At 35.9% G+C, this 13,190-nt stretch overlaps 1 protein-coding gene across 1 annotated transcript in view; it reads left to right on the plus strand.

The window, feature by feature from the left end:
• The first annotated feature begins 373 nt into the window (after positions 1-373).
• LOC115121681 (serine protease HTRA3-like) overlaps positions 374-13,190 on the plus strand; it is a 30,155-nt gene continuing 17,338 nt past the window's right edge. The window contains exon 1 of the mRNA XM_065015237.1: positions 374-1,153. Coding sequence (XP_064871309.1) covers positions 706-1,153 — 448 coding nt within the window. The 5' untranslated portion in view covers positions 374-705. The remainder of the gene's footprint in view (positions 1,154-13,190) is intronic.

Genomic DNA, 13,190 nt, shown 5'->3' on the forward strand with positions numbered 1-13,190 from the left:
TCAGTTGTTTGTTTCACCTTTTTAGTAGCCTCAAAATCATGAAGATGGACAGGACATGTTAGAGAAAAGGGATAAAGAACCGACCGAAAAGAAAGGGAGAAAGAAAGAAAGAAAAGAGAGAACTGTAACAGTTATCTTAATTCTCCACTAGATGGCGCACGGCTCAGTTATAACCTTTGTCCAGATCTCTGGCAGCCTGTTTGTGTGCCAGACACACAGTGCCCGTACAGGTTTGTGTGCGGGAGGGGGGTTTTCCATGGCGGGGCAGCCTCCAGTGTCCACATTGAGTTCTAGGGGGGGGGGGGAGAGAGATTCATCATGATCCGTCTGTTACAGCGTCCAGGTATGTGAATCAGTCGCTCTGTCGGTCTTGGATGTGCTCTCTTCCACTCCTCATTACGCAACGCAGACAGTAGTCCTATTTGTTTCTATAACATTGTATTACTTTTTTTTATTTTTTATTTTGAAGTATAAAGATTATAATACATAGAATACATTTGTGGAGTCTTTAAGAACAGAATATCCAAGTGATAAAAATTGTTTAGCGCGAAAAGAGACTTTACCACAAGCTTGTTGAAGAGACAACTGTCTAACTATCCAATGGAGTGCCTGTAATCCTCCTCAACTCCGTTTCAGCATTTACCGAGAATCTCTCTTTCTGTCAGGCTTTTTGTTCCCCTCTCTTTTTATTACCGCATTCTCGAGATGCGGGTGTTCTTATTCGCTGCGACGGTATTTTTCGCGCACAAGCTCACCGGGTCCGGAGCCGGCGCCGAGTCCAGCTCCAAAAAGTGTTCCTCCCAGTGCGACGTGAGCGCGTGTCCTAGTCCGACCTGCCCCAGCGGGTATGTCCCAGACCGGTGCAACTGTTGCCTGGTGTGTTCCCGGGGCGAGGATGAACTCTGTGGCCGGAGAAACGACCTGCCGTGTGGGGAAGGCTTAGAGTGTAGGTCCCCTAACGCTCCTAACAAAGGCCGGCCGGGGAAGCGGAGCTCCAAACCGAGGCTGTGTCAGTGTAAGATGGTGTATAAGGTGTGTGGTAGCGACGGGAAGACGTACGGGAACGTGTGTCGGATGAAGGCTGCCAGCCGGAAAGCTCTTCAGAAGGAAAGGGAGGCCATCACCCAGGCACACAAGGGACCCTGTCCATCAGGTAAGGCCTAGCAGTTAGCCTATAGTCTAGCTCTCACCCAGGGCGTTACGTGCGGCCTGAGTTGCGTTTTATTTTATGAGTACCATGGCAGCTCTAAGCTGTATTTGAAGAAGGCCCTGTGCATATGTAAAGCCCTGGGCCAGAGCTAGCATATACAGTGCATTGGGAAGGTATTCAGACACCTTTACTTTTTACACATTTTGTTACGTTACAGCCTTATTCTAAAATGGATTAAACTCTACACACAATACCATATAATAACAAAGCAAAAACAGACATTTTAAAAATTAGACATTTTTGCAAACTAATAAACTCGGCAAAGAAAAGTAACTTCCTCTCATTGTCACCTGCGTTTATTTTCAGTAAACTTAACATGTGTAAATATTTGTATGGACATAACAAGATTCAACAACTGAGACATAAACTGAACAAGTTCCACAGACATGTGACTAACAGAAATAGAATAATGTGCCCCTGAACAAAGGGGGGGATTCAAAATCAAAAGTAACAGTCAATATCTGGTGGCCACCAGCTGCATTAAGTACTGCAGTGCTCCTCCTCATGGACTGCACCAGATGGTGTGGCCACCAGCTGCATTAAGTACTGCAGTGCTCCTCCTCATGGACTGCACCAGATGGTGTGGCCACCAGCTGCATTAAGTACTGCAGTGCTCCTCCTCATGGACTGCACCAGATGGTGTGGCCACCAGCTGCATTAAGTACTGCAGTGCATCTCCTCCTCGTGGACTGCACCAGATGGTGTGGCCACCAGCTGCATTAAGTACTGCAGTGCATCTCCTCCTCATGGACTGCACCAGATTTGTTGTTCTTGCTGTTACCCCACTCTTCCACCAAGGCACCTGCAAGTTCCTGGACATTTCTGGGGGGAGTGGCCCTAGCCCTCACCTTCCGATCCAACAGGTCCCAGACGTGCTCAATGGGATTGAGATCCGGGCTCTTTGCTGGCCATGGCAGAACACTGACATTCAAGCACAGAACGAGCAGTATGGCCGGTGGCATTGTCATGATGGAGGGTCATGTCAGGATGACCCTGCAGGGAAGATGGTACCACATGAGGGCAATGACAAGCTCAAATGCAAATCGCCCCAGACCACGGACCCTCCACCTCCAAATCATTCCTTTGATGATCAACGCGAAGCCGACCATCACCCTTAGTGAGACAAAACCGCGCGACTCGTCAGGGAAGAGCACTTTTTGCCAGTGCTGTTTGGTACGGTGGTGGTGGTGATGTAGGCGACGTTGTTGCTGGTGATGTCTGGTGAGGACCTGCCTTACAACAGGCCTACAAGCCCTCAGTCCAGCCTCTCTCAGCCTATTGCGGACAATCTGAGCACTGCTGGAGGGATTGTGCATTTCTGGTGTAACTTGGGCAGTTGTTGCCATCCTGTACCTGTCCCGCAGGTGTGATGTTCGGATGTACCGATCCTGTGCAGGTGTTGTTACACGTGGTTTGCCACTGCGAAGACGATCAGCTGTCCATCCTGTCTCCGTGGACCGCTGTCTTAGGCGTCTCACAGTACAGACATGCAATTTATTTTTCCCTGGCCACATCTGCAGTCATCATGCCTCCTTTCAGCATACCTAAGGCACGTTCACGAAGATGAGCAGGGACCCTGGGCATCTTTCTTTTGGTGTTTTTTAGATTCAGTAGAAAGGCCTCTTTAGTGTCCTAAGTTTTCATAACTGTGACCTTAATTGCCTTCCGTCTGTAAGCTGTTAGTGTCTTAACGACCGTTCCACAGGTGCATGTTCATTAATTGTTTATGGTTTTTGAACAAGCAGTGTTTATAATGAAGATCTGTGAAGTTATTTGGATTTTTACTAACTTTCTTTGAAAGGGTCCTGAAAAAGGGACGTTTTTTTTGCTGAGTTTATTACATTTACGTAAGTATTCAGACCCTTTACTCAGTACTTTGTTGAAGAACCTTTGGCAGCGATTACAGCCTCGAGTCTTCTTGGGTATGACACTACAAGCTTGGCACACCTGTATTTGGGGAGTTTCTCCCATTCTTCTCTGCAGATCATTCAAGATCTGTCAGGTTGGATGGGGAGCGTCACTGCACAGCTATTTTCAGTTCTCTCCAGAGATGTTCCATCGGGCTCTGGCTGATGTCAAGGACATTAGGAAACTTGTGTCGAAGCCACTCCTGCATTGTCTTGGATGTGTGCTTAGAGTCGTTGTCCTGTTGGAAGGTGAACCTTTGCCCCAGTCTGAGGTCCTGAGTGCTCTGGAGCCGGTTTTCATCAAAGATCTCTCTGTACTTTGCTCTGTTCATCTTTCCCTCGATCCTGATTAGTCTCTCAGTCCTTTTGCTGAAAAAGATCCCTAAATCATGATGCTGCCACCACCATGCTTCACTGTAGTTATGGTGCCAGGTGTCCTCCAGACCTGACGCTTGGTTTCATCAGACCAGAGAATCTTGTTTCTCATGGTCTGAGAGTCCCTTAGGTGCCTTTTGACAAACTCCAGGTGGGCTGTCATGTGCCTTTTACTGAGGAGTGGCTTCTGTCTGGCCACTTTACCATAAAGAACTGGTTGGTGGAGTGCTGCAGAGATGGTTGTCCTTCTGGAAGGTTCTCCCATCTCCACAGAGGAACTCTGGAGCTCTGTCAGAGTGACCATCGGGTTCTTGGTCATCTCCCTGGCCAAGGCCCTTCTCCCCCGATTGCTCAGTTTGGTGTCTTGGTGTTTGAGTCTTAGTGGGTCAAAACTTCTTCCAATAAGTTATAACAATAAATTGGCCTAAAGTTAAAGAACTAATACAATGAATTAGCATAAAGTTAAAGAACTAATACAATAAACTAGTTATCCCAGTTATAGGACTATAACAATAAACTAGTCTACAGTTATACTATAACAATAAATACTACTAACAGTTAAAGGACTATAACAATAAAAGTCTACAGTTATACTATAACAATAAACTAGTCTACAGTTATACTATAACAATAAACTAGTCTACAGTTATAGGACTATAACAATAAACTAGTCTACAGTTAAAGGACTATAACAATAAACTAGTCTACAGTGATACTATAACAATAAACTAGTCTACAGTTATACTATAACAATAAACTAGTCTACAGTTATAGGACTATAACAATAAACTAGTCTACAGTTATAGGACTATAACAATAAACTAGTCTACAGTTATAGGACTATAACAATAAACTAGTCTACAGTTATACTATAACAATAAACTAGTCTACAGTTATAGGACTATAACAATAAACTAGTCTACAGTGATACTATAACAATAAACTAGTCTACAGTTATACTATAACAATAAACTAGTCTACAGTTATAGGACTATAACAATAAACTAGTCTACAGTTATACTATAACAATAAACTAGTCTACAGTTATAGGACTATAACAATAAACTAGTCTACAGTTATAGGACTATAACAATAAACTAGTCTACAGTTATACTATAACAATAAACTAGTCTACAGTTATAGGACTATAACAATAAAAGTCTACAGTTATACTATAACAATAAACTAGTCTACAGTTATAGGACTATAACAATAAACTAGTCTACAGTTATAGGACTATAACAATAAACTAGTCTACAGTTATACTATAACAATAAACTAGTCTACAGTTATACTATAACAATAAACTAGTCTACAGTTATACTATAACAATAAACTAGTCTACAGTTATAGGACTATAACAATAAACTAGTCTACTGTTACAGGACTATAACAATAAACTAGTCTACAGTTATACTATAACAATAAACTAGTCTACAGTTATAGGACTATAACAATAAACTAGTCTACAGTGATACTATAACAATAAACTAGTCTACAGTGATACTATAACAATAAACTAGTCTACAGTTATACTATAACAATAAACTAGTCTACAGTTATAGGACTATAACAATAAACTAGTCTACAGTTATACTATAACAATAAACTAGTCTACAGTGATACTATAACAATAAACTAGTCTACAGTTATAGGACTATAACAATAAACTAGTCTACAGTTATAGGACTATAACAATAAACTAGTCTACAGTTATAGGACTATAACAATAAACTAGTCTACAGTTATAGGACTATAACAATAAACTAGTCTACAGTTATAGGACTATAACAATAAACTAGTCTACAGTTATACTATAACAATAAACTAGTCTACAGTTATACTATAACAATAAACTAGTCTACAGTTATACTATAACAATAAACTAGTCTACAGTTATACTATAACAATAAACTAGTCTACAGTTATAGGACTATAACAATAAACTAGTCTACTGTTATAGGACTATAACAATAAACTAGTCTACTGTTACAGGACTATAACAATAAACTAGTCTACAGTTATACTATAACAATAAACTAGTCTACAGTTATAGGACTATAACAATAAACTAGTCTACAGTTATACTATAACAATAAACTAGTCTACAGTTATAGGACTATAACAATAAAAGTCTAGTTATACTATAACAATAAACAGTTATAGGACTATAACAATAAACTAGTCTACAGTTATAGGACTATAACAATAAACTAGTCTACAGTTATAGGACTATAACAATAAACTAGTCTACAGTTATAGGACTATAACAATAAACTAGTCTACAGTTATACTATAACAATAAACTAGTCTACAGTTATAGGACTATAACAATAAACTAGTCTACAGTTATAGGACTATAACAATAAACTAGTCTACAGTTATAGGACTATAACAATAAACTAGTCTACAGTTATAGGACTATAACAATAAACTAGTCTACAGTTATAGGACTATAACAATAAATAGTCTACAGTTATACTATAACAATAAACTAGTCTACAGTTATACTATAACAATAAACTAGTCTACAGTTATAGGACTATAACAATAAACTAGTCTACAGTTATAGGACTATAACAATAAACTAGTCTACAGTTATACTATAACAATAAACTAGTCTACAGTTATAGGACTATAACAATAAACTAGTCTACAGTTATAGGACTATAACAATAAACTAGTCTACAGTTAAAGGACTATAACAATAAACTAGTCTACAGTTATAGGACTATAACAATAAACTAGTCTACAGTTATACTATAACAATAAACTAGTCTACAGTTATACTATAACAATAAACTAGTCTACAGTTATACTATAACAATAAACTAGTCTAGAGTTATAGGACTATAACAATAAACTAGTCTACAGTTAAAGGACTATAACAATAAACTAGTCTACAGTTATACTATAACAATAAACTAGTCTACAGTTATACTATAACAATAAACTAGTCTACAGTTATAGGACTATAACAATAAACTAGTCTACAGTTATACTATAACAATAAACTAGTCTACAGTTATAGGACTATAACAATAAACTAGTCTACAGTTATACTATAACAATAAACTAGTCTACAGTTATAGGACTATAACAATAAATTAACCTTCAGTTAAAGGACTATAACAATAAATTAACCTTCAGTTAAAGGACTATAACAATAAATTAACCTTCAGTTAAAGGACTATAACAATAAATTAACCTTCAGTTAAAGGACTATAACAATAAATTAACCTTCAGTTAAAGGACTATAACAATAAATTAACCTTCAGTTAAAGGACTATAACAATAAACTAGTCTACAGTTATACTATAACAATAAACTAGTCTACAGTTATACTATAACAATAAACTAGTCTACAGTTATAGGACTATAACAATAAACTAGTCTACAGTTATAGGACTATAACAATAAACTAGTCTACAGTTATACTATAACAATAAACTAGTCTACAGTTATACTATAACAATAAACTAGTCTACAGTTATAGGACTATAACAATAAACTAGTCTACAGTTAAAGGACTATAACAATAAACTAGTCTACAGTTATACTATAACAATAAACTAGTCTACAGTTATAGGACTATAACAATAAACTAGTCTACAGTTATAGGACTATAACAATAAACTAGTCTACAGTTATAGGACTATAACAATAAACTAGTCTACAGTTATAGGACTATAACAATAAACTAGTCTACAGTTATAGGACTATAACAATAAACTAGTCTACAGTTATACTATAACAATAAACTAGTCTACAGTTAAAGGACTATAACAATAAACTAGTCTACAGTTATACTATAACAATAAACTAGTCTACAGTTAAAGGACTATAACAATAAACTAGTCTACAGTTATAGGACTATAACAATAAACTAGTCTACAGTTATAGGACTATAACAATAAACTAGTCTACAGTTATAGGACTATAACAATAAACTAGTCTACAGTTATACTATAACAATAAACTAGTCTACAGTTATACTATAACAATAAACTAGTCTACAGTTAAAGGACTATAACAATAAACTAGTCTACAGTTATACTATAACAATAAACTAGTCTACAGTTATAGGACTATAACAATAAACTAGTCTACAGTTATACTATAACAATAAACTAGTCTACAGTTAAAGGACTATAACAATAAACTAGTCTACAGTTATACTATAACAATAAACTAGTCTACAGTTATAGGACTATAACAATAAACTAGTCTACAGTTATAGGACTATAACAATAAACTAGTCTACAGTTATACTATAACAATAAACTAGTCCACAGTTATAGGACTATAACAATAAACTAGTCTACAGTTATAGGACTATAACAATAAACTAGTCTACAGTTATACTATAACAATAAACTAGTCTACAGTTATAGGACTATAACAATAAACTAGTCTACAGTTATAGGACTATAACAATAAACTAGTCTACAGTTATACTATAACAATAAACTAGTCTACAGTTATAGGACTATAACAATAAACTAGTCTACAGTTATACTATAACAATAAACTAGTCTACAGTTATAGGACTATAACAATAAACTAGTCTACAGTTATAGGACTATAACAATAAACTAGTCTACAGTTATAGGACTATAACAATAAACTAGTCTACAGTTATACTATAACAATAAACTAGTCTACAGTTATAGGACTATAACAATAAACTAGTCTACAGTTATAGGACTATAACAATAAAAGTCTACAGTTAAGGACTATAACAATAAACTAGTCTACAGTTATACTATAACAATAAACTAGTCTACAGTTATAGGACTATAACAATAAACTAGTCTACAGTACTATAACAATAAACTAGTCTACAGTTATAGGACTATAACAATAAACTAGTCTAAGGACTATAACAATAAACTAGTCTACAGTTATACTATAACAATAAACTAGTCTACTGTTATAGGACTATAACAATAAACTAGTCTACAGTTATAGGACTATAACAATAAACTAGTCTACAGTTATAGGACTATAACAATAAACTAGTCTACAGTTATAGGACTATAACAATAAACTAGTCTACAGTTATAGGACTATAACAATAAACTAGTCTACAGTTATAGGACTATAACAATAAACTAGTCTACAGTTATACTATAACAATAAACTAGTCTACAGTTATAGGACTATAACAATAAACTAGTCTACAGTTATACTATAACAATAAACTAGTCTACAGTTATAGGACTATAACAATAAACTAGTCTACAGTTATAGGACTATAACAATAAACTAGTCTACAGTTATACTATAACAATAAACTAGTCTACAGTTATAGGACTATAACAATAAACTAGTCTACAGTTATACTATAACAATAAACTAGTCTACAGTTATAGGACTATAACAATAAACTAGTCTACAGTTATACTATAACAATAAACTAGTCTACAGTTATACTATAACAATAAACTAGTCTACAGTTATAGGACTATAACAATAAACTAGTCTACTGTTATAGGACTATAACAATAAACTAGTCTACTGTTACAGGACTATAACAATAAACTAGTCTACAGTTATAGGACTATAACAATAAACTAGTCTACAGTTATACTATAACAATAAACTAGTCCACAGTTATAGGACTATTAACAATAAACTAGTCTACAGTTATACTATAACAATAAACTAGTCTACAGTTATAGGACTATAACAATAAACTAGTCTACAGTTATAGGACTATAACAATAAACTAGTCTACAGTTATAGGACTATAACAATAAACTAGTCTACAGTTATAGGACTATAACAATAAACTAGTCTACAGTTATACTATAACAATAAACTAGTCTACAGTTATAGGACTATAACAATAAACTAGTCTACAGTTATAGGACTATAACAATAAACTAGTCTACAGTTATAGGACTATAACAATAAACTAGTCTACAGTTATACTATAACAATAAACTAGTCTACAGTTATACTATAACAATAAACTAGTCTACAGTTATAGGACTATAACAATAAACTAGTCTACAGTTATAGGACTATAACAATAAACTAGTCTACAGTTATACTATAACAATAAACTAGTCTACAGTTATAGGACTATAACAATAAACTAGTCTACAGTTATACTATAACAATAAACTAGTCTACAGTTATAGGACTATAACAATAAACTAGTCTACAGTTATAGGACTATAACAATAAACTAGTCTACAGTTATACTATAACAATAAACTAGTCTACAGTTAAAGGACTATAACAATAAACTAGTCTACAGTTATAGGACTATAACAATAAACTAGTCTACAGTTATACTATAACAATAAACTAGTCTACAGTTATAGGACTATAACAATAAACTAGTCTACAGTTATAGGACTATAACAATAAACTAGTCTACAGTTATAGGACTATAACAATAAACTAGTCTACAGTTATACTATAACAATAAACTAGTCTACAGTTATACTATAACAATAAACTAGTCTACAGTTATAGGACTATAACAATAAACTAGTCTACAGTTATACTATAACAATAAACTAGTCTACAGTTATAGGACTATAACAATAAACTAGTCTACAGTTATAGGACTATAACAATAAACTAGTCTACAGTTATAGGACTATAACAATAAATAAGTTATACTATAACAATAAACTAGTCTACAGTTATAGGACTATAACAATAAACTCTACAGTTAAAGGACTATAACAATAAACTAGTCTACAGTTATAGGACTATAACAATAAACTAGTCTACAGTTATAGGACTATAACAATAAACTAGTCTACAGTTATACTATAACAATAAACTAGTCTACAGTTATACTATAACAATAAACTAGTCTACAGTTATACTATAACAATAAACTAGTCTACAGTTATACTATAACAATAAACTAGTCTACAGTTATAGGACTATAACAATAAACTAGTCTACAGTTATAGGACTATAACAATAAACTAGTCTACAGTTATAGGACTATAACAATAAACTAGTCTACAGTTATACTATAACAATAAACTAGTCTACAGTTATAGGACTATAACAATAAACTAGTCTACAGTTATACTATAACAATAAACTAGTCTACAGTTATACTATAACAATAAACTAGTCTACAGTTATAGGACTATAACAATAAATTAACCTTCAGTTAAAGGACTATAACAATAAATTAACCTTCAGTTAAAGGACTATAACAATAAATTAACCTTCAGTTAAAGGACTATAACAATAAATTAACCTTCAGTTAAAGGACTATAACAATAAATTAACCTTCAGTTAAAGGACTATAACAATAAATTAACCTTCAGTTAAAGGACTATAACAATAAATTAACCTTCAGTTAAAGGAGTATAACAATAAATTAACCTTCAGTTAAAGGACTATAACAATAAATTAACCTTCAGTTATAGGACTATAACAATAAATTAACCTTCAGTTAAAGGACTATAACAATAAATTAACCTTCAGTTAAAGGACTATAACAATAAATTAACCTTCAGTTAAAGGACTATAACAATAAATTAACCTTCAGTTAAAGGACTATAACAATAAATTAACCTTCAGTTAAAGGACTATAACAATAAATTAACCTTCAGTTAAAGGACTATAACAATAAATTAACCTTCAGTTAAAGGACTATAACAATAAATTAACCTTCAGTTAAAGGACTATAACAATAAATTAACCCTCAGTTAAAGGACTATATCAATAAATTAACCCTCAGTTAAAGGACTATAACAATAAATTAGGCGTATTGTTTTTGCCCTATTAAAACCCAATCTTCCCATGTCATTTATTTCTCCTATGGATTCTGGCCCAATCAGAACTGTTGTTTGTTAGCCTAATCAAGTATAGCCTATCACAGCCCTACAGTCATTACCAGAGCTGAGTTTTGAATGTTCAACATTGGTTTTCTGAAGTTGTAGGCTATTTGCTTATGAGATTGCCTTTTATAGAGACCTATTTTGAGATGACTTATCAGAGCATGTGGTAATATTGTGTTCCGTATTCCACCATGGAATGTAGAAGTAAGGTTCTAATGAGGAGGGCTGTGAATAATGGGTTCCAACGGTTCTGCTGAGCCACTTCTTCTGTGGTTTCTGTTAGGAGAGAAATGCCATGGCAGTGAATCACCTTTCACTCATTTCCTTTGTATGCAGAGTGACTACAACAACAACAATATTCACTCTCTACTCCTCCTCTTCTCTCCTACTGTTCCTCTTCCTCCTCCTCCTCTTCTCTCCTACTGTTCCTCTTCCTCTTCCTCCTCTTCTTCCTCATCTCTTTTCCTTTGTATGCAGAGTGACTACAACAACAACAATATTCACTCTCTATTCTTCCTCTTCTCTCCTACTGTTCCTCTTCCTCCTCCTCCTCCTCCTCCTCCTCTTCTTCCTCCTCCTCCTCCTCTTCTCTCCTACTGTTCCTCTTCCTCCTCCTCCTCTTCTCTCCTACTGTTCCTCTTCCTCCTCCTCCTCTTCTCTCCTACTGTTCCTCTTCCTCCTCCTCCTCTTCTCTCCTACTGTTCCTCTTCCTCTTCCTCCTCCTCCTCTTCTCTCCTACTGTTCCTCTTCCTCTTCCTCCTCTTCTTCCTCATCTCTTTTCCTTTGTATGCAGAGTGACTACAACAACAACAATATTCACTCTCTATTCTTCCTCTTCTCTCCTACTGTTCTCTTCCTCCTCCTCCTCCTCCTCCTCCTCTCCTCCTCCTCCTCCTCTTCTCTCCCTGTTCCTCTTCCTCCTCCTCCTCTTGTCTCCTACTGTTCCTCTTCCTCCTCCTCCTCTTCTCTCCTACTGTTCCTCTTCCTCCTCCTCCTCTTCTCTCCTACTGTTCCTCTTCCTCCTCCTCCTCCTCTTCTCTCCTACTGTGCCTCTTCCTCCTCCTCCTCTTCTCTCCTACTGTTCCTCTTCCTCCTCCTCCTCCTCCTCTTCTCTCCTACTGTTCCTCTTCCTCCTCCTCCTCTTCTCTCCTACTGTTCCTCTTCCTCTTCCTCCTCTTCTTCCTCATCTCTTTTCCTTTGTATGCAGAGTGACTACAACAACAACAATATTCACTCTCTACTCCTCCTCTTCTCTCCTACTGTTCCTCTTCCTCTTCCTCCTCTTCTCTCCTACTGTTCCTCTTCCTCCTCCTCCTCTTCTCTCCTACTGTTCCTCTTCCTCCTCTTCTTCCTCCTTTGTATGCAGAGTGACTACAACAACAACAATATTCACTCTACTCCTCCTCTTCTCTCCTACTGTTCCCCTTCCTCTTCCTCCTCCTCCTCTTCTCTCCTACTGTTCCTCTTCCTCCTCTTCTTCCTCCTTTGTATGCAGAGTGACTACAACAACAACAATATTCACTCTACTCCTCCTCTTCTCTCCTACTGTTCCTCTTCCTCTTCCTCCTCCTCCTCTTCTCTCCTACTGTTCCTCTTCCTCCTCTTCTCTCCTACTGTTCCTCTTTCTCCTCCTCCTCCTCTTCTTCCTCATCTCATTTCCTTTGTATGCAGAGTGACTACAACAACAACAACAATATTCACTCTCTACTCCTCCTCTTCTCTCCTACTGTTCCTCTTCCTCCTCCTCCTCTTCTCTCCTACTGTTCCTCTTCCTCCTCCTCCTCCTCCTCTTCTCTCCTACTGTTCCTCTTTCTCCTCCTCCTCCTCTTCTTCCTCGTCTCTTTTCCTTTGTATGCAGTGACTACAACAACA

The sequence above is a fragment of the Oncorhynchus nerka genome, unplaced genomic scaffold (assembly GCF_034236695.1).
Source record: "Oncorhynchus nerka isolate Pitt River unplaced genomic scaffold, Oner_Uvic_2.0 unplaced_scaffold_1585, whole genome shotgun sequence".
NCBI classification, from domain to species: Eukaryota; Metazoa; Chordata; class Actinopteri; order Salmoniformes; family Salmonidae; genus Oncorhynchus; species Oncorhynchus nerka.